The sequence below is a fragment of the Gekko japonicus genome, unplaced genomic scaffold (genome assembly GCF_001447785.1).
Source record: "Gekko japonicus isolate JY-2015 unplaced genomic scaffold, Gekko_japonicus_V1.1 scaffold3825, whole genome shotgun sequence".
NCBI classification, from domain to species: Eukaryota; Metazoa; Chordata; class Lepidosauria; order Squamata; family Gekkonidae; genus Gekko; species Gekko japonicus.
Genome location: NW_015173252.1, coordinates 4,966 through 26,805, shown reverse-complemented (window position 1 = coordinate 26,805; position 21,840 = coordinate 4,966). Strand labels below are relative to the sequence as shown.

Genomic DNA, 21,840 nt, shown 5'->3' with positions numbered 1-21,840 from the left:
CTCTCCCTCTCTCTCCCCCTCTCTCCCTCTCTCTCTCTCCCTCTCTCTCTCCCTCTCTCTCTCTCTCCCTCTCTCTCTCTCTCCCCCTCTCTCTCTAATCCCACAGTGCTCCAGGAAGTGGGCCAATGTTCCGAACCACCACTGTGGCTGTAGACGAAGAAGGAGGAGAGGAGGAGACCGAGGTGGCAGCTCCCAGCAGCTGTTCCTCCTTCTCACCAGCTTCTGGGCAGCCCGTGTGTGTGACCATAGACAAAGCCATTGTTTATCCCAGCGGGCCGGCCACTGGCAACACAGGGGTTGGGCAAGTCCCCGTACAGGCACCGCAGACCATCAGCCTTGGAGTCAACCCTCTTCAGAAGTTAGGGGTGTCTTTCTCGTTTGCCAAAAAGGCTCCTGTGAAGCTGGAGTCCATTGCCTCTGTGTTTAAAGACCACGTGGATGAGGCAGGCTCTCCTGACGAAGTCAAAGCTGAGGATAGAGCCCTTTCGGACTCTGGCGCTTTAGGGAAGATCGGGGAAGCAGAGAGGACCAACAGCCCCGACAGCAAGGGGGACGAGGAGGAGCAGCAGCAGCAGCAGCAGGAGAAAGATGGAGCGGGGGCAAGCGCCTCACTGTTGAAAACGAAGAAGGTAAAGCGAGAGGACGGGCCACTGGCAGTAGAACCGGAGTACTATCACTATATCCCACCAGCCCACTGCAAGGTGAAACCCAACTTCCAGTTCCTGCTCTTCATGAAGGCCACGGAGCAGGTGGAAGCGGAAGCTGTGAGCAAGAAAGGGGCCCGGGAAAGGAAACAAAGTAATTCCCCCAAGCCCAGAGTGGCCAAGAATGGCGATAAGGTGGCAGAAGCAGAGCGTGCTGACCAGCTGAAGGAGCCCAGCCCCACCAACAAAAGCAACAAAGCGGAAGACAAAGAGATCCTTGAAGATGCGAGTGGACCAGAAGGCAAGCAGCCCAAGGAAGGCGGCACTACAGAGCTGGATGCCCCAAAAGACCTTGCCCACCCAGCGCCAGCCCGCAAAGAAGCAGCAGATGGGCCCAGGCATTTAACGGGGCCTTTCTTCCCTGTGCTAAGCAAGGACGAGAGCACCACCCTTCAGTGGCCTTCAGAACTGCTTATTTTCACCAGAGCAGAGCCCTCTGTTTCGTACAGCTGCAACCCCTTGTATTTTGACTTCAAGTTGTCTCGAAACAAAGACAGTAAAGCAAAAGGGGCAGACAAACAGAAAGCAGCAGCCAGTCTTTCAAAAGAAAACACGCCATCTGCTGAGGGCAGGGATGTCAGTAAGAGCAAAGAACCAGGCCCCCTCCCTAGCAGCTCCTCCACCCTGCCGGAGAGCAAGTCCCTGCCAGCATGCAGTAAGCAGGAGTCCAGCCCTGTGGATGCCAGCAGCGGTTTCGGCCCAGAAGATGGTGGCAAAGGCAACCTCGTTAGCCAGAAGGGCAAGCTGGGGAAGTCCCACAAACACAAAAAGAAGAAAAAGCACAAGAAATCCACCAAACAGAAACACCGGCGCAAGGGCAAGGCAGAGGAGAAAAGCCGGGAAGGGGAAGTGTCAGAAGAGAGAGCCAAGAAGCGAAAGAAGCACAAACACAAAAAGAGCAAGTGTTTCTTTCCCACCGAGGGCGAGCGAGCACAAGGGATCGAAGATGTTGGCCATCCCAAGAAAAGGAAGTGGTGCCCTCCGGAATCCCAGCGGAAATCTGTCTCTGCTGAAGATGGTGGCAGCGGCGGCGGCGGCAGCAAGAGAGAAGAGAGCAGCAGCTTGTCCCAGGAGCACAGCAGCAAGAAACACAAAGGCGACCCACCACAGGAGCTGCCTGCCAGCAAGAGGCGGCCTTCTGCCCCAGCCGTGGGCCGCCCCGGCCACAAGGGCCGACAGAGCAGCGGCTGCTACGAGAGTGACGAGGATTCCTGCCGCAAGCACTTCAGGCAGAAGTCAGCGTCGCAGTACAGTGATTACGACTCGGGCAGCGACTGTTCTCGGAGCCGCTCCCGGTCGGGCCGGAGGCATTCCTCCCGAAGGTCATCCCAGAGGTCCTACTCGACGAGCTCCTATGCCTCCTCGGACCACAGCCAGTACAGCCACCGGCGGAGCTACTCCGAGGACAGCTACAGTGGCTACAGCGACCGGTCGCGGAGTCGCACCAAACGTTCCCATGACTCAGAGGACGATTCAGACTATACTAGTTCCAAGCGCCGGTCGAAACGGCACAAGTACTCCTCTTCAGAAGACGACTACAGCCTGAGCAGGAGCAGGTCCCGGAGCCGAAGCAGGAGTCGAACCCACGCCAGGGGAAGATCGAGGACGAGAAGTCGGGGCAGGACACGCAGCAGCAGCCGCAGCCGCAGCCGAAGTAAGCGCAGGAGTCGCAGCCGCACAGGACACAGCTGGAAAAGGAGCCGGAGCTACAGCCGGGAGCGTAGCCGGAGCACGAGAAGCCTATCGCAGAGGTCTCTTTCCCGGAAGGGCTCCCGAGGCCACGAGAGCCCCAGCGAGAGGCGATCTGCGCGGCGAGATTTCATCCGGTCCAAGATCTACCGCTCACAGTCCCCGCACTACTTCCGAGCAAGGCCAGGAGAGGGACCTCCGAGGAAGGAGGAGGTGAGAGGAGACGAAGCCGCAGGGGCCGGCGGTCTCTCCCAGAACAGCAGTGCTTCCAACGTGGGGAGCAACTGCAGTTCTGAGGAGAAGAACTCTGCAACAGCCAAGCTGCTCTTGGAGAAGGTGCAGTCCAGAAAGGTGGAGAAGAAGACTGCTGGGAACGAGGATGCCCCAGGGCCCCCCCACAAGGTCGGAATAAAGCTGAAGGATCCCCCCCAGGGCTATTTTGGCCCAAAGCTCCCACCCTCACTAGGCAACAAGCCCGTCCTCCCATTAATCGGAAAGCTCCCCACTGTCCGCAAACCGAGCGCCAAGCGGTGTGAGGAGCCTGGTGTAGACCGAGGAGAGGAGCCAGAGCTGTCGGAGCCAGAAGATGCCACCCCAGATGGCGGGGAGCCAGCCCCGGGGAGCCAGCCCCCGTTGGAAGAGGCTGCAGTGAGGACAGTCCTGGACCCCCTTCCCGGAGACCAGCCCCCGGAAGAAGCGGCCACAGAGGCTCCCCCAGTTCCCCCTGAACCACCAGGGCTCCCGGAGTCCTACGGGTCAGGCGAGCTGGTCGTGCCCCACAGCCTCCTCCCCGACCCCAGCGAAAGTGAGGCGCTCGAGTCTCTGGAACCTGAAAGCCAGCCCGTCTCCATAGAAGACAGGATAGTGCCCTTAGTGCCTGACGTGGAGCCCTTCCCCAGCTACATGCCCCCGAGCGGGGAGCCCAGCATCAGCGGGGAGCTGGAAGGGGCCGAGGACTCCTCCCTGGCCCCGCTCGAGAGCCAGCCCATCACCTTCACCCCCGAGGAGATGGAGAAGTACAGCAAGCTCCAGCAGGCCGCTCAGCAGCACATCCAGCAGCAGCTCCTGGCCAAGCAGGTCAAGGCCTTCCCTGCCTCCGCCGCTCTGGCGCCTGCGGCGGCCCCGGCCCTGCAGCCCATCCACATCCAGCAGCCCACCGCCGCCGCCACATCCATCACCACCGTGCAGCACGCCATCCTCCAGAACCACGCCGCCGCCGGCACCACATCCCCCAGCCCCTCCTGACCCCCATCTCGCTGTCCCACCTGACCCACTCCATCATCCCCGGGCACCCTGCCACCTTCCTGGCCAGCCACCCCATCCATATCATCCCCCCCCCTGCCATCCACCCCGGCCCCTTCACCTTCCACCCTGTCCCTCACGCTGCCCTCTACCCAACCCTCCTGGCGCCCCGGCCGGCTACGGCAGCCGCCGCCACCGCGTTGCACCTCCACCCGCTCCTGCACCCCATTTTCTCAGGACAGGACTTGCAGCACCCCCCGAGCCATGGCACATGAGAGAGCCGGGAGAAGGCTGCCTCCGTCGGGGTGGGGGGGAGGGGCTGCGAGCGTGTGAGGGGCACTTCAGTCTCTCTCCAGCCCAGGGAAGGCGCTGAGAGGACGAGACCTGAGAACAGCCAAAGGAGGGAGAGGCTCAGGGGTCACACGAGGGGAGTCGCTCTGTGGAAGGCGGGGAAGCCGCGTGGCTGGCAAAGGTGTTCAGGGTCTCCCGCGTCCATGGGGATGGCTGCTCCGGGTGTCGGGTTCGTTGGGAGGCCGTGTTCTCCCCCCCACCCCCACCCGTCACTTCCGATGCTCATGTTTTACATCCACTCTGAAACTAAGTAGATAAAACCTGAATGATGTTGACTCTGTTCCCTGTGTTTGGGGGCCACCTTAGACTGAGCGAAAAAATCCCGGTGAAGTTCAGTTCCTGGACCCCCGCCCCTCTGTCGCCGCCCACTTCCACCTTGAGAACCACACGCCGCAGCCCATTGGTCAGCCTGTCGCCAGAGTTGCTTGCCGACGACGACCCGTTTCCGTTGTCAGACGAAGTTGGCGGCATTTCCCTTTCAGACACACTCCATGACGCTGCTGAGAGAGAGCAAGAGAGCGAGTCCCTCTCAGTCCTTGAAGCAATACAGTGGACTGGAGTCCTGTGAACGTCCGAAACACGACTCTGTAAATTGTACTTTTCCCCTCTGTAATATTGATGGTTCCTTATTAACTTATGATTTTTTTTAGAAGAAGGAAGTTTAAAAAAAAATTGCACTGAACTCTGTATATGTCAACATGCTGCTTTTTGTAGCTCCTCTGACACTTGTTCCATATAGGTAGTCTACTGCAATAATACTTTTGACAGCCGTTCTTTGGGTGGTTCTCGTTCCAGTGGCTTTTTGGTTATCCACGTTCTGGTTTAGTCGGAAAGAAGACTCTTGTCAAAGGTTCCCTGTCCCTAGCTGCAGCTGGGTGGAAGATGACTTCAAGCATGTATATTTTATCGAGCTCACGTGTTTTTTTTTTTGCGGGGTGGGGTGTTTATGTACTATAAAATGTAAAAAAAAAACAAAACCAAAAGGAACATTTTTCATGTTAACAGGAGAGAAGACCAGATGTGATTGGTGATCTAGACACAGGCGTCCTCTTTCCCCCGCCCCTGCAGCTGTGAATTCTCCCCGCCCCCGTGGAGCAGAGAGCCCCTTAGCAGCTGCAGCGGGTGGGGGGAGAGGGGCTTAGTGAGGCACCCCATGTGGTGATGCCCGTCACCCGGCCCCCGCCTGTGGAAGAAAGGGCCCGCTCGGCTTAGCAGGGGAAGAAGTCACTGGCCAGTCAGGGGAAACGGTGAGCCCCACAGAAAAGACACACACCCCCAGCGGTTCCCCCCCCCCTTGTGTTCACCCACTTGTTCTGAGACATTGCTGTGACATGAATCCTAGTTGCGTGTTATGTGTGGTTTTCTTTTTAAGGCTTCTTATTTTCATTAGTGCCTTCTTCTGTTTGTGGGGGGGGGAGAGGCGTTTTTGGGTGGTGTGTTTTGGTTCTGAACCCTGCCTGTGGTTTTCTTCTAGCAGGAGGGGGGGGGGTGGCCCTGGCTTCCTAATGGCCCTCTTCAGGAATAGCTCCCCTGTCATCCCCTGGGTGGGCAGGACCTGTCGAGTCTTGCGTAGGGGAAGGTGCAGGTGGACGCCAGCTCTTTATGACCCAGTAATGCTGCTCTGGTCTGGGCTCAGTCAGCTGGCATCATGACGGCCTGCCGCTTCTCACAAATTAAAAAAAGAAATCCCCACCCCACCCCCTTTTTCCTTTTTGCCCAGCCTGCCCGGAAATGGGCGACCCAGACAAGACTGCTGTGAACTCCCTTTCCCTTTGCCACAGGGAGACAGATGGATTAGCACTGGAAGCTGGCGTTCCAGCCAAGAGACTCACTCAGCTGTTAGTAGCTGCTGTAGATATCCGACACGTTACAGTATTAATGTCCCCTGCTTCATTCCCTCGCCTTGAGGTTCAGACTGCCTGTGCAGCACCCCCCACCCCACCCCGGGGCTCATGAGACTGGACTTCTACAAGAATGCTTACAGCAAAGAGAACACACTATGATTTCAGTACCTGCGGACTGTATTTAACTGTCACATAAAAGTATATATATAAATATATATATATATATATATGCTGTAAAAATGAGGAAAATAAACTTTCTAATAAACTAGTGATTTGGGGGGCAAGCATGTCTGTCTCTCTTTCCCAAAAAGCATCAGCGCGAAGTTTCTGGTCCTCTTATTCTGGCCCCCTCCCCCAGGCCCTGGGTTTGCTTTTTCCGCGCATGCTCTATTTATTTATTTATTTATTTATTATTTGTTAGATTTTTATCCCTGCTTAGGCTGGCTCAGGGCAGCTTACAAAACAGTTAAAATTCCAACAATACAATAACATAAAATCACATTAATATAAATACAGTGTTAAAATTCAGACATCATAAAGTGCTAGCAACATTCCTCATTTTACGGTCAGCTCTTTGGCTTTCTTCGGCTGTCTCAGGTGATTGGCTCTGACCGTATTTAAGGGTCCAGTGGGTCAGGGTTCCACCAGCATAGATATCGCAGGAGGGGCCAATAGTATTGGAGGTCCGCTCCTTCAACTAAAAGCCTGGCAGAATAGCTCCATTTTACAGGCCCCGCGGAACTGTGAGAGGTCCCGCAGGGCTCTGGTCTACTCTGGGAGCTCATTCCACCAGAGTAGAGCCCCCACCAAAAAAGCCCTGCCCCTAGTTACCACCAATCTCTGGCCTCTTTGAAGTTTGGGAGAGCCAGCCGATTCTGGGTCCCAGATCGCAGTGTTCTCTGGGGTACATGTGGGGAAAGGCGGTCCCTCCAGTATGCAGGTCCCTGGCCATAAAGGGCTTTAAAGGTCCTTTTTTTGTGCTTCTGTCTGCCTCCTCCCTCATTTTCTCCCTCCCCTCCTTCAGGCAGTCTTACCACACCTGTCCTTGTGTCTAGGAAAGCTTCTCTCTCTGTCCCCCAGACTCCCACATATTTGCTGTGACCCATATCTTCCTTTGGCTTCTCAAAGCTCTTGTTTCCACAACATGCTCCTGGGCCCCGTTCCCACGAATGGTTGAACAACAACTACCACTGACTTCTCATGAGACACCGGGCACACACTCCATCCCTTAAGCAGTTACAGCAAGAAGTCCTGCCCGTTGGTGGCATCAGAATGCTTGCATGTACGCTGCTGAGCCTCTCGACCCTTTCCTCCAGCTGCTGAAATAATTGTAAGGCAAGAGAAGCATTGCAAAGTAGGGTCTCGATGCTGCCAGTCCTTTAAAGCCCTGCTGAAGGTTCCCTCTCTCAGTGCTTGCATAGCCCGAAACCTGAATTAATATTTCTTGAAAAGGTCAGGTCTGTTCTGTGGTGGCTGAAACAGTGCAAAGTGGGACGATGGAAGAAATGAGTCCAAAAGGAGGATCCGGCCCTGCCGTCTGTCTCGGTGCCCTCCTCTGCCCCTAGCGCTGTGGCTTCCTGATACAGCCCCTCCTGGTCCCACCAGCATCCGGGGATGAGGCAGCTGGGCCTGGCCGATAGAGGATCTTCCCCGGACTCCACGTGAGGCAGGAAATAGGGGGAGGTGCCCTTAACGCTCTCTTGCAGAGAAACCAAGACAGGAAGGCAGGTCTTCGTAGCCTTTTACATGTGCTAAAGCTCATTGGGAGTGAGATTCTAAGTTGGGCTACAGAGAACTCTCTGCATGTTTAGAGGTATTTCTCCATTCCTTTTACAGGACAGATCCTGAGTCCTTAGAAGTTGTCTTCAGGTATTAACAGACAAAGGTGGCGCACGCTGTCCTAGACTTGCTTTATCAACAACACATCTGGAGCATCCAACGATTTGCTTGACACCTCCACACAGATAAAATATTGCGGGGAGAGGGATCTTTTCGGCCTTCTACACTCAAATACATTCATCCTAAAGGAAATCAATTCTGAATGTAAGGGGATTCCTCAGAAAATAAAAGGGTTTTTTTTTAAAAAAATGGTATGTTAATTGTTTTAATTGTATGTTAATTAAAGATGGTCCTGCCTTTTGCTTGACAACGTGTGTGGAGAAAACCAGTCTTCCTTTAGGGTGGTCGGAACTGTTTTGGAGCTTGGCAGTCGGGTCCGAGGCTGATTTACACCATTCTAAGCCCATTTGAATGGAGTCTGGAGGATGCGGCTCTGCTTAGGGCTGTACCATTAGAGTTCCATTTATTATTTTATTCGAGCAAGGGAAACCTTTACCTTAAGCCCATTTGAATGGAGTCTGAAGGATGCGGCTCCGCATAGGGCTGTACCATTAGAGTTCCATTCATCATTTTCTCATCTGATCCTGCAATCCTGGCCCACTTCACTTTCCACCTAGAGAGCATATCAGTATTATTGGCGCACCCATGCTGCGGGTGGGGGATCTTAGTCTGTGCGAACCGTGACTCTCAATGCCATCTGGAAGATTCGTGGCAGAAATCTGGACTAGGAGCTTTGGTCTCGCCTGGAATTCCACTGAAACCGACGGAATTGACTTTGTGTAAATAACTTTGGGATCGTGGTGTGCATTTTCCTGTAGGGTAATATTACAACGTTTTATTTTCTTGTGAGCGAGAGAGATAATTTAAAGTTAAAATGACATGTTCAAAGCAGAGCTACCCTTCAGATTTATCGAAACACCTCTTTGCATGTTTCAGCCTCACCTTCCACTTCAAGCAGTGTGGGAGAAGGACACATTTGCTCAAGAGGCAGTAGGTAACTAGTACGATGCTAGGTGATTATGAAAAGCTTTGCTGGGGATCACGGCCATCTTTCTTGGAGGAAAAAGAAGTTCAGTAAGCAAAACTGCAGAATCTGTTCATTGACGTCTAAAACAGAATTGCATTCAAGTGTTACTTCAGAGTGCGGTTGTATACTTGGAGGGTTTCAGCATCGAAATGAGTACAGAGAATTTTCTGGGATGCCTAGAACTGAAAAGGTCCTAGTGTTTCCTGTGTGCGCCTAATCTTTTCATCGAGGGCTGTGCTGTGGATTGGACAGTTGGCTGCAGAATTCAGCATCCAGCAATCGTGCTTTGTGTTGAAAACACAGATGCATTTCAAGCAACATTCAAGGCTGCAAAAGTTAGACTTGAAAAAGACTGGGATAGCGGAGCCCGTCTGTTGTGGCCCCTTAAAAAAGAGCAAGTATTGTAGGGTGAGGTTTTGCACTGCCTGGGCCCACACTGTCGGATGCATGACGAGGTTGGAGCCGGGCTTGGTGAGGGGCTTGGACAAAGCCGGGGGGTGGGTGGGTGCTGAGGATGTCTGGTGATGGTGAATGAGGCACCCAACACACAATGGGCATTTCCTGAGGCATTTATTTTGATTGATACTGTGCAATTCTGGTCACAACACCTTAAAAAGGATATTATAGCTTTGGAAAAAGTGCAGAAAAGGGCAACTCGAATGATAAAAGGGTTGGAACACTTTCCCTATGAGGAAAGGTTAAAGCGCTTAGGGCTCTTTAGCTTGGAGAAAAGACGACTGAGGGGTGACATGATCGAGGTTTATAAGATTATGCATGGGAAAGAGCAGGTAAAGAAAGAGGTACTTTTCTCCCTTTCTCACAATACAAGAACCCGTGGGCACTCCATGAAATTGCTGAGCGGTCGGGTTAGAACGGATAAAAGGAAGTACTTATTCACCCAAAGAGTGATTAACACATGGAATTCACTGCCACAGGAAGTGGTGGGTGCTACAAGCATGGACAGCTTCAAAAGGGAATTAGATAAGCATATGGAGCAGAGGTCCATCAGTGGCTATTAGCCACAAGGTATAGCTAGGGGCTCTGGGGCAAGTGATGCTCTGTCTTCTTGGTGCTTGGGGGGGGGTCAACAGTGGGAGGGCTTCTAATGTCCTGGCCCCACTGGTGGACCTCCTGATGGCCCCTGGTATTTCTGGCCACTGTGTGACACAGAGTGTTGGACTGGATGGGCCTTTGGCCTGATCCAACATTGGCGTCTCTTGTGTTCTTATGATACAACCAGTGAGGGCAGATCTCATCCCATTTTGCCCTTGGCTGCCCCCTTTATCTCTATTAACCACAGCTGTCCTGTAAACCGGCCTTTAGGGGAAGGGGGCTGCCAAAGTAAAACCGGCTAAGTCCCGGGAGCCCTTGCCCGCAAACGCTTCCGAGATGTGTGGCGCCCATTGTTAATATACGTGGGAGACCACAAGCCCACGTGTGCGCATTGTTCGGGAGGAAGAGTGTGATGTCCTCCCTTGGGACTGTGGCCTGTCCTTGCCAGATGCCAGCCGACATGTCATCGCCACATTGAGGGGTGCCAGGAAGCCCGCGCATGAATTGATAAAAAATGTGGCTTAAAGCTGAGTTGGCAGACAGGAAGGCCTTTAGGAAATGCGTCACGATGGCCGTTGCGACTGGGTGCGGCAGTCTGCACCGATGCTCGATCAATGCTGGTGGAGGAGCCATCGGAGGAGAATGGCTGGATCCCACGCTGGCTGGGGACCACTTGCCCCTTCCTGGCTCTGTCTGGCTGGGGTCTGGCTCCTTGGCTCCCCTGTGGAGACCTTCAACTTGCACGCCGACAATCCCACGTTCTTCTCTGGACCCAACGGGAGCTACTTTGGCTTTGCCTTGGACTTCTACCGGGACAGTAAAGGCAGGTATGAGTAGGAATGGGGACGGGTGGGCGTGGTGCAAATGCACACTAAACAAAAATCATCTCGAAACTGGGGCCTGCGGCCTGCAGAAAAGAGGTGTCCCGGGATAGACCAGGCCGACAAGATCTGTACTGTGCCTCCCGCCATGTGGTGTGGACGAGTTCTGTTACTATGGCTTTTCTAGCATATTGCCTCTCGCTTCCATCCGGGTTTTGTGTTTCCATTTTTCCGCTCCATGTAACTCCCAGCATTCTAGCATGCTACCAATGTTCCCTCTAAGCTGTGGAGTCTTGTGAGCAAAAATTCTACTTTGTGAGCTTACTGGCATTAAAGTTGTGAGCGAGCAGTTTGGCTACTGCATCAATTAGTGTGCTCTGGAGCCCTCCTTCCTGAGCGAAGACAAAAATGTGTGAGCTGGAGGCTAAAAAACTGTGAGCTAGCTCACACTAACTCAGCTTAGAGGGAACACTGCATGCTACCATTGCCGCCTTCTGCAATCTTCCTTGTGTTCCCACACTGAAACCCCCCAACTTCTGGGCAAGGCAGGTTCGAGGCCTTTTGTCTCCCCAAGCGAGGTCCCACCCACCTCCTCCTCAGGCGGCTCAACTGCTGGTTGGGTCCTCAGCCGGGCCTCGGGTGGCAAGGCAGCAGGGGCTTTGCCGTGGGCCTAAGTGGTGGTGGAGGAGGAGGCACGGGCCCAGGAGGGGATGCCAGCCATACTCCCACACCGCAGACGAGGGGGGCGAGTGGCGCCCCGACCGTCTTTGCCACCCGAGGCCCGACACTTCCTCAAGCAGGCCCTCGAGTGGCCCGGCCACAGAACCACTTGGAAGCTGTGCCTCGTTCCCCAGAATCATTTTCACTTCCCTGTTTGGCACCTTCTCCAGCTCTGTTGGGCTGCTCTCCCTCCAGGGGCTCAGGGCGATCACGTGGTTCTCCCCCACACGTTTTTCATTCTGTAAATCGGACCGGTTGTGATCACCTAGCTCAGTGGTGGCGAACCTTTTAGAGACCGCGTGCCCAAACTGCGACCCAAAACCCACTTATTTATCGCAAAGTGCCAACAAGGCCATCTAACCTGAATACTGAGGTTTTGCTTTAGAAAAAACAACCCATACGTTGACTTAAGATGATCCAAACAAAGTAAGGAAAGCAATCCCAAATGCTTTCATTGACTTAAAAGTATTTGGCAGAGAATTCGACACTTTAATGATGGTCTGGGCCTGGCCGGGGCGATGGCACGCGTGCCCACAGAGAGGGCTCTGAGTGCCACCTCTGGCACCCGTGCCATAGGTTCGCCACCACTGACCTAGCTGGTAATCTTCCTTGGGTCCCTGCTGGAGACAGAATGCTGTGCTAGATGGCCCTGCGCTCTGATCCCACAAGGCAGCTTTATATTGGCATCCTTGACAATGCTTTCTAATTGAAGGTGGTAAGATCTGCCTTCTTTTGGCTTTTTCTCTTACCGCTCTGGTGTTTCCTCGCTGCTTGCCAAAGCTGGTGAGAGAGAGGTCGGATTTGCCACACTTCTTTACACAACTTCCAGAACTGTATAGGCAAGATTTTGAAACTGCTTGTACCCTTGGTTAGTTGGTTTACTGTTTGTAAAAAGGTAAAGGTTCCCTTGCTCAAAAGCCAGTCGAATCCGACTCTAGGGTTGCGGTGCTCATCTCCGTTTCAAAGCCGAAGAGCCAGCGCTGTCCAAAGACATTTCCGTGGTCATGTGGCCGGCATGACTAAACCCCAAGGCGCACGGAACGCTGTTCCCTTCCCACCAAAGTGGTACCTATTTATCTACTTGCAATTTCTTGCTTTCAAACTGCTAGGTTGGCAGGAGCTAGAACCAGAGACGGGAGCTCACTCCGTCATGCAGCGCACTCGGGTCTCGAACTGCTGAACTACCGACCTTCCACAGCCTGCAGTTCAGCGTCTTAACCACTTGAGCCACCACAGCTCCTTACTGTTTGTAGGCCGAGTCATTTTTAATGTTTACTTTGTATTTTAGAGGGAAGCGATTAAGATGCTCCACGTGAACCACTTTGAGTCCGAGTTCCAAAGAAAAGCAAGATAAAAAAATACAACCGTTTCTTCTGTGTGTGTCAGGCACGCGGGGACAACCCTCTGCCTGTTTAGTCAGCGTTAAATCCCTTGGGTTTCAGTGAGGCCGACACCCATGCAATGGACGCAGGAGATGGTGTTCTTACATTTTTCATTTAACGTCCACTTCTTCTTAACGACTGCTGCCAACTTTGTTACATCCATTCAGTATTTGCAAGAAGTCCTTTCTCGCGCTGGACCTGACCACCGTGCTGTTTAGGGGTGTTTGCCCGTCAGCCCTTTGAACTATCGAGCTGTAGGTTATTTTGTCTGTGTTCTCCGTGGCCTTGCCCTCACTCCGCCGAGGTCCTTGAGGCCCGGGGGTGCTGAGCACCGACCACGGAGGTTTCTTCAGGCAAAATAACGTGCTCCGTTGGTGAGAATGACTGCCCGGTGGGTACGTTATTTCATTTTCCCTCCCAAGAGCTGGAGCTCAGAGATGGCCCAGGACATTTGGGTATCTGAGGAAGAAAATCCAAATCATGTCCCCCCTCCCGTGATCAAAAAAAGACATAACGATAACAGCTGACCATTCACTGCCTGATCCCCGCAGATCTGCTCCCTGGGGCAAGTGGCCTCCACAATGCTAGGGCTGACCCTGCAGATTTTGGATTAGATTCTGCCTCAGTCGTGGAAAGGGAACGGGGTGGTGCGGACAAATGCACGGCTCACTTTTTGATTTTTTAAAAAAATCTGTATACATCTCCAGGGCCTTTTCTGTAGAAAAAGCCCAGCAGGAACTAATTACAGTAATCGGTCACACCCAACAGCAGGAACTCATTAGGATTGGCTACATTAGGGGTGCAAAGGAGTCCCTGCTACAAAAAAAGGCCCTGGGTTTGGACAACAAAGAAGGTAAACAGAATAAGAAGCAAAAGGTGGGTGTGGCTGGATATGCTAATGAGTTCCTGCTGTTGGGTGTGGCCTATTATGCTAATGAGTTCCTGCTGTTGGGTGTGGCCTATTATGCTAATGAGTTCCTGCTGTTGGGTGTGGCCTATTATGCTAATGAGTTCCTGCTGTTGGGTGTGGCCTATTATGCTAATGAGTTCCTGCTGGGCGTGGCCAACTCCGGAGCCAGCCGGAGCTCCGTTCCTGTGCGTTTCTGCTCAAAAATAGCCCTGTAAATCTCTCGAAACGTTTATGCTCCAGTTGAACCACCAGGTTTTTGACAGGGAGAGGAGAGTTCCGTGAGAGAAATCGGCTCTGGAGAACCAGTTTCTTCTTTAGCTTGCTGGTGGGGGGAGTGCAACGTCTGTTCCTGGGAACCTGAGCCAAAGAGGAGGGGGTGGGGTGTGCAGTCCCAATGCTGTTCTGTCTTCTTGCTTTAGCGTGAACGTGGCGGTGGGAGCCCCTCGAGCCAACACCTCTCAGCCTGGAGTGGTGGAGGGAGGCGCTGTCTTCCTGTGTCCCTGGAAGCCCAGTGGTGGCCCATGCACCCCCGTTCAGTTTGATGCCGAAGGTGAGTGATCCCAGGAGACAAGACAGATGTTTTCCCGGTGACAAGAAAGCCCCAACAAACCCGTAAGGGCTGGGTGTCTCTAGCAGTGCTTCAGAAGCATGGGCAGGATGAGCTGTCCCCACGATCCTGTGAGTGTGAGAAAGCCTTGCCGTTTGTGTCTGCTCTGCAAGCAGGGCCAGCTCCAGCTTATTTTGCACCCTAGGCGAGGATCCCTTCTGGCACCCCCCCATGTGCCCCCCTCCCCCGTTCATCGCCTCCCCGTGTGCCCCCCCACAATGCCAGTAGCTCAGAAAGTAGTATTTTTGCTCACAGGACTCCACAGCTTAGAGGGAACATTGCACAGGAGTGTAACCATTTATCCAGGCAAGTCTGTTAAAAGCATTTTGTGCAGCGCAGGAGAGGAGAAATGGGGGGGGTTGGCGCAGAGGACGCTATGCTTGCAGTAAGCGCTTCTGGGCTCACTTGCCAGACTTGGCGGTCACCCGGTCAGGGCTTTTGGCAGGGGCGGGGGGGCTGGGTGCAGTTTGGCGCCCCTAGTGAGTGAGTCGGCCCTGTCTGCAAGTGGTGTGAGATGAAGCCATTTGCAATAAATCCATATTTAAAGTGGAGGGGGAGTTAGGGTCATAGAAGCCATATTCACCTGCACAGAGATGATCTCCTAAAACAGTAACAGAGGCCCAAAGTCAGCACATTTGCACCTGGCCAACATGTGTGCAGTTGCCACCACAACAGTGCACTGGTCCCTACAAGCCCCACCCCATAAGGAACAGGAGACATGAGAGAGCTCGGGACAGGGCATCTGGGAGTTCAGTTTTCCGCGTGCAGTTTTATTCTGGCGCAATCCATGTAAATGATTAAAATGTTAGTGAGTTGTTTTTTTGAGAAACATTAAGAAATTACCTGGGGTTGAATTCAGTAGTGCTTCCGTTTAAAGAAAGAAGTCTTCTGTAGGAGGAGCAGTTCCTTCCTCCCACAGAAAATTCTGGAGCTTCCGAGATCTCCAGGTTCCCTCATTTGCAAAGTATTGTTCTATCGTTATGTTCATACTAGGAATAAGGCCCGTTGTGGAAATTAATACAACAAGATCTAGAAAGAGGCTCTGGGCGGGTGCCCTGGCCTTGAGCATTCAGCGTCAATTTGCTCTGGTGACCTCAATGGGGTATAATGACACAGAGCTTACCGTTTTCTCCAGGGGAACTGATCTCTGCCATGTGAAGAGCAGTTGTAATTCTGAGTGATCGCCAGCCCTCCCCTGGAGATTGGCAACAATGGTTCCCCAAGAGGAAATGGATGGTTTGGAGGATGGAAACCATTACATTGTACCTGTCTGAGGTCCAGGGGTCATTTCGTAGAAAAAGAGCTAGGGGAACTCATTAGCATAACTCATTAGCATATGCCACACACCCTGACATCAGGGGCCCGGCGGTGGACCTGCAAGGCCAGCGGGAGTGCGAGGAAGCCCCGCCAAGGCCCTCCCTGGCCCCAGGCAGGCAGGGGTGGGGAGAGGCGGGGAGGAAGCAACTTACCCTCCCTCTTCTCCTGCCTCCTCCTGGCTGAATGAGGGCTGGAAGCGGGGCGGCCGGAAGCAGGGGGCGGGGCTTCGTCATGTGCCCCGCCCCCTGCACCTCACCCGGGGGAACTGCGTTCCCCCGCGTTCCCCCCCGAAATGACCTCTGCTGAGGTCCCACCCCTCCTCAAACCCCACTCTCTCCAGGCCCCACCCCTCAAATCTCCAGGAATTTCCCAACCTGGAGGTGGCAATCCCATCTCCTTCCCAGGCAACCATCAACGTACTGTTATCTGCCCCTCTGACTTCAGCTTACCACCACCACCCCTGCAGCCTCTACCTAGGAAAAGTACAGTCTTTCTCTGCAGTGGGGACCAAAGCAGAAGGGAAGCAACCACAGCAGGGTACAATGATACAGAGTCCACCCTGCAAACCAGCCATTTTCTCCAGGGGAACTTATCTCTGCCATCTGGAGAGCAGTTATAATTCTGAGTGATCTCAAGCCCTCACCTGGAGATTGGCAGCATTGGTTCCCCAGGAGGAAATGGCTGGTTTGGAGGGTGGAGGCTATGGCATTGTCCCACCCCTCCCCAAACTCTGGCTTCTTTAGACTCCACCACAAAATCTCCAGGAATTTCCCAACCTGGAGCTGGCAACCCTAGTCAGGACTGGCCCCAGTGAGTTCCCCACCAAAGCCAAAGTAGGCCTGGAATGGGCCTCCTGCCTTTGCCTTTTTACTGACAGAACCAAGCTTGGTTACCTAGCAACAGCCACTGAGGAAAAAGCTCCACAGGAGCCAAGCAGGAGAAACATCTTCATCAGGAGAGACAGCTGTTTTGGCAGATTATTCTGTTGGAAGTGGCCAGGCTGGCAGTGGGCGGGGGAGAGGAGCAGACCCAGCCCCCATCCAGTGGCATGTGAGTGGCGGTTGATGGGCCAATGGCTGATGGAGCACACAGCACAGCCAGCGGGAGAAGCGGAAAGTGCCAATATGTTGGGCTTTTACATATATAGGATATCTTGATAAAGACACTGAGGTCCTGGTGACTGATGGGATACGAAAAATGTTGGGACACTTTTTGATACACAGAGACCTGAATTTTAGTCCTTGTGTGATCCCAGATTCCACCACCCCCTTCCAGTTATTCAGATTCCAAAAGGAAGCCCTTGTACCTTTCTCTCCCATAAGAGGAGATTCAAAAGATCACCTACAATGGTTTTGAGTCTTCCTCATGATCAGGAGATTAAATCTGTTAGTTGTGGAGCCCACAATTCCCAGATTATTGGGAAAGCCTACCTTAAGGGCTCTTGCTCAAAATGGGGTATGAAGGGCATCTCCAAAACAGCGAAAGGGTTTCCAGGTCATCCAGAGAGTTAAGGTCTGGTGTGCATGCAACCCCGGACACGTTGAACATGAGAAAAGTCTAGAAGCATCTGGAGTAGAAGTCCATCAGTGGCTACAAGGTCTAGATAGGAACTCTCGGTCTGGGGCAAGGGATGCTCTGTCTTCTTGGTGCTGGGGGGGGCAACAGTGGGAGGGCTTCTAGTGTCCTGGCCCCACTGCTGGACCGCCTGATGGCACCTGGTATTTTCGGCCACTGTGTGACAGAGTGTTGGACTGGAGGAGCCATTGGCCTGATCCAACATTGGCTTCTCTTATGTTCTTTGACATGAAACGGTCTATTAAACATCTTATGAACAGGGGCCTGCACCCTAGCACAGTGAAGGTCAAGCAGCTGGAAGCCATAGACTGTCTGGCTTTGCGAATGCTTGGGTTTAGGGAAGAAGGGCCTTCCAGGAATAGGCTCGTAGAATGCAAGTGTCATTTAGCTGAGTGGGTGTATGTAATATACTCCCAATTTATTATGTATTTGTCATCATTCCAGCATCCCTTGTTCATCTTGTTATTTGCGGCATGTGGGTTGGATCCAGGCAGATCCCCCCCCCCCTGGATCTGGCCCAGTTGTCCTTCACATTACAGTATTCAGGGGCCATTTCGTAAAAAAAAAGGTGCAGGAGCTCATTAGCGTAACTCATTAGCATAACTTATTTGCATAGGTCACACTCCCTGACATCACCGGAACTGTGTCAGAGGGCAACACCCACCGCTCAGGCTCCACTGGACTGTTTTCGATTGCTAGCTATGGGGGGGGGGGGAACGTGCAGATCTGTCCTCGCAGAGGAGGGAGAGCTTGTACCTGAATAAAACTTGGTCTTAAAGGTGCCACTGGACTGTTTTGGACCGGGGGGCTGGGGGGAGCTCTGCAACTTACCGGGCTGCTTCTTGCTCTAACTGAGGGCTGCTGGGAGCAGGGGGTGGGGCTTTTTGCATGTGCCCGCCCCCTGGGCTCTTTACTGCCGGAGCTCCGCTCCTGTGCGCTCCTTCGGGAAATGACCCCTGACAGTATTTGTCCCACTTGGCTCTGGTCCACGTGGGTCTCATGATGAGCTGCATAACAATTTTGGTGGCCAAAAGGGACCTGGTCTCCTCCCTTTTAAACCAGTGGGAAAGCTGGTTGGAACCAGCCTGTAGTGAGTTATCTGGGATTTGTATCTTCTGGGAACTTTCTTGGTTGTTTATTTTAAGCTGTGAAGAAGTGGGTTGGAGGGACGATCCTTTGCCTACTTGGTTACACATGAAGCTGCCTGATACTGGCTTGGTCCATCGAGGTCAGCGGCTCTCCGGCAGAGGTCTTTCACATCACTTAGCCCCTGAACCCTTTTAAGGGGAGATGCTGGGGATTGAACCTGGGACCTTCTGTATGCAAAGCAGAGGCTCTATGAACCTGGGACCTTCTGTATGCAAAGCAGAGGCTCTATGAACCTGGGTCCTTCTGTATGCAAAGCAGAGGCTCTATGAACCTGGGACCTTCTGTATGCAAAGCAGAGGCTCTATGAGTCACAGTCTCTGACTTTCTGAGGAAAAGTCCATGGTGCCTGCCTTCCCTCATTCATGTCTTGCTTCTTTCCCACTCCCACTGCTGGCCAGGTGACCGCACCGGCATACACAGGTCCGTTACTGCGAAAACATTCAAGTCCAACCAGTGGTTTGGAGCATCTGTAAACACCTGGAAAGACAACATCCTGGTGGGTATTGCAAGCTGATCGATTCCAAGAGACTAAGGACAGAAGGAAGATAGTCACAAATCAGAAATTCACTTCGACGTTTTGAGAAGTCGGAGGTGAAAATCTTCCTTTGGACGTTCTGGCTTTTGATAGATCTGATTGAAAATTCTGGTTTGGTTTGCAGTACGAATGTGTGCTCTCAAAGGGTGACTTGACTCCCCACCACCACTTCAGCTGCCCTGGAGCCTGTGGCCTCCATCTGGCTTTGGAAGTGGAAGAATAGCCCAGGAAAGGTGGGCTTTTCTCTTGACACTTGTCTTGGCTGTAGTGCAGGAGCAGGAGAACACATCATTTGGGGAAAAGGTGTTCCACATACTTGGTTTATCTGTCATGGATTCTCTCAAAGGATTATTCCCCCCCCCAATTATTCCTGCTCTACTTTTCTCCCCATGAGGACTGAAAGCGAGTCCCCTCCTCCATTCTGTCCTCCCAACAACAACCCTGTAAGGCAGGCTAGGCTGAGAGAGAGAGGAATTTCAGACAGACGATATAATCTGGAAGAGGAACGGTTCCCAAACGGTTTCAGGTCTGTCATTTCAGACAGAACCCATTTTAGAACCGGTTCTCTTCCGGAATATATTTGTCATTTCACACACAAACGCTTCTGTCCCGTTTAGGAAACGGGGCTGAAGCGTTTTACCTGTCAACTGCTTACAAGTAGTCCTCAGTTCCCTCTCCCGGTTCCGATGCGCTTTTTCCCGCCGTTTTTCGCCCGCGTGGGCGATCTCCGGCTTTTCCCCCCCTGAACGTTCAAGGTATCTATGTATTCCAATAGGGTTGCTATACCACTGTTGCGTTATAGCGCTATAGCGCTGTAAATAAAAAAAAGATCACCCGCGCGGGCGGAGAACGGCGGGAAAACAAAGCGGTGCAGTCTGAAATGCCAAACCGCTTCTGATCCAGCTCTTTTTCGGTACGGGAAAGCCCTGTGTGAAATGGCAGCCCTGTACCGGTTCACTTCAAAATGGATCATTACCGGCTTGAAACTGGGTGAAACTGGGTGATGTGAAATTCCCCACTGGCCCAGGACCCTGCCGCCTGCCTCAGTGGCAGAGGGGGGCTTCCAGCCTGGCTCTCCCACATCCTAGATCTGCCCTCGGACCAGTGTGCCACTGGCAGGTTTATTTGAGGGCTGACGTTTCAAGAAATGGTGAACCAGTTGATAATGTAAATATGTTCAATGGAATTGTTTTTGCCATCCTCTGGGGGTGTGAATTTCCTGCATTGTGCAGGGGGTTGGACTGGATGACCCTGGAGATCCCTTCCAGCTCTATGATTCTATGGTTCTAGTTGTTTTTTGTTTCAAGGCACATATGCATTTGAACACACACACACACACACCCATCAGAAGCCTTTACAGATACTTGAAAAACTGTTTGGGGTGGTGGCATGTGGTCAGGAGAGGAGAGAACAGGGAAGGCGTAGCCAATTGGGACCTGCAGCAGCCATGCATGTGACTGCTGAACTGACTTTCATCCCCTTCCCAGAGGAGGAATCAGGTTTTCCTTGGTTCAGCTTGAATCAAAACTAGTTTGATCACAGCCTGTCGCTTTGTGTGTGTGTGGGGGGGGTGGTTCTGCAGCTGCTGGCAGCTTCAGTGCCGCAGCATTGATTATGGACCCCACACACACACACACCAGTGTTCCCTCTGCTGGCAGCTTCAGTGCCGCAGCATTGATTATGGACCCACACACACACACACACCAGTGTTCCCTCTAAGCTGAGTTAGTGTGAGCTAACTCACAGTTTTTTAGCCTCCAGCTCACACATTTTTGTCTCCGCTCAGGAAGGATGCCTCCAGAGCAAACTAATTTATGCAGTAGCCAAATCGCTCGCTCACAACTTTAATGCCAGTAGCTCACAAAGTAGAATTTTGGCTCACAAGACTCCACAGCTTAGAGGGAACATTGACACACACATTTATTTAGGTCTACCAAGAAGGGCCAGGAGTAGAGAATGGTTCCTCTCATTTGGGAGACAGAACTGTGGGTTGCTGTCTAAGCTCTTTCCTGCGCAGTTCCCATTCATTTGAGAGGGCTTTTCCAGGAGAAATTCCCAGTGAATGTTCACATGCTCCAGCTGTCCCTGTTTTCTGGAGACATTCTCTGTTCTGTTTTCTGGGATGTTGTCAGACTGACTGCCTTTTGACAGTCCCGCATCTTCAGTCTTGCATGTGTGCACGCATGGAAGTTTATACCCAGAATAAAACTTTGTTGGTCTTAAAGGTGCCTCTGGATTCAGACTTTGTCCTGTTGCTTCAAAGCGACACAGCGCCAGTGTTCCCTCTAAGCTGAGTCAGTGCGAGCTGGCTCACAGTTTTTTAGCCTCCGGCTCACACATGTTTGGTGTAGTAGTAAAGTGTGCGGACTCTAATCTGGGAGAACCGGGTTTGAGTCCCCACTCCTCCACTTGCACCTGCTGAGATGACCTTCGGTCAGCCACAAGCTCTGGCACAGCTGTCCTTGAAAAAGAGCAGTTTGTGTCAGAGTTCTCTCAGCCCCACCCACCTCACAGGGTGTCTGTTGTGGGGAGGGGAAGGGAAAGGAGTTTGTAAGCCGCTCTGAGACACCTTTGGGTAGTGAAGGGCGGGGTATAAATCCAATCTCTTCTCTTCTTCTTCTTCTTCTTCTTGTTAGGCCCTTTTGGAGGAGTCACAGTATGCATTAAAATCCTGGGGAATGTTTTCATTTCTCTGTCTCTGCGGCAGGCAGTGCTCTCTTCCCAAGAACAAGATCCTTGATTATTGATGGATACCAAAAGTGACAGAGGAGAACCAATTTGGGGAGGGGAGCGCCTTTTAATTAAGAGGATCTAGTAAATGTTTGAGGAGACAAGAGGCTTGGCTTCTGCATTTGCAGACATCTGATTCCATCCTGGCCCAAGGACAGCTTTCCCTCTTTGACTTCTGGTTTGGGATTGATGACAGCTATAGACTGCAGCTGCCCTTTCTCTTGAAGTGTTTCATTCATGCAAACAGGTGAGCTGCTTGAATAAAACATGATCTTTGGAGATGACAAACTGCAGAGTTTGTTGTTTGCAGATGAAACCCTATTGATTTCCTGCAAACAAACCCAA

At 52.5% G+C, this 21,840-nt stretch overlaps 2 protein-coding genes across 2 annotated transcripts in view; both read left to right on the top strand.

Annotated features, from left to right (window-relative positions):
- Positions 1–3,943, top strand: part of GPATCH8 (G-patch domain containing 8) — a 73,077-nt gene extending 69,134 nt beyond the window's left edge. Inside the window, 2 exon segments of the mRNA XM_015422796.1 lie at positions 107–3,614; positions 3,617–3,943. Coding sequence (XP_015278282.1) covers positions 107–3,614; positions 3,617–3,910 — 3,802 coding nt within the window. The 3' untranslated portion in view covers positions 3,911–3,943.
- A 6,364-nt stretch (positions 3,944–10,307) lies between these two features.
- The window catches only part of LOC107120150 (integrin alpha-5-like), a gene marked incomplete at its 3' end in the record, with an annotated part of 13,666 nt that continues 2,133 nt past the window's right edge, over positions 10,308–21,840 (top strand). The window contains exons 1-3 of the mRNA XM_015422795.1: positions 10,308–10,576; positions 14,002–14,132; positions 18,629–18,726. Of these exons, the coding sequence (XP_015278281.1) occupies positions 10,308–10,576; positions 14,002–14,132; positions 18,629–18,726 (498 nt within the window). The remainder of the gene's footprint in view (positions 10,577–14,001; positions 14,133–18,628; positions 18,727–21,840) is intronic.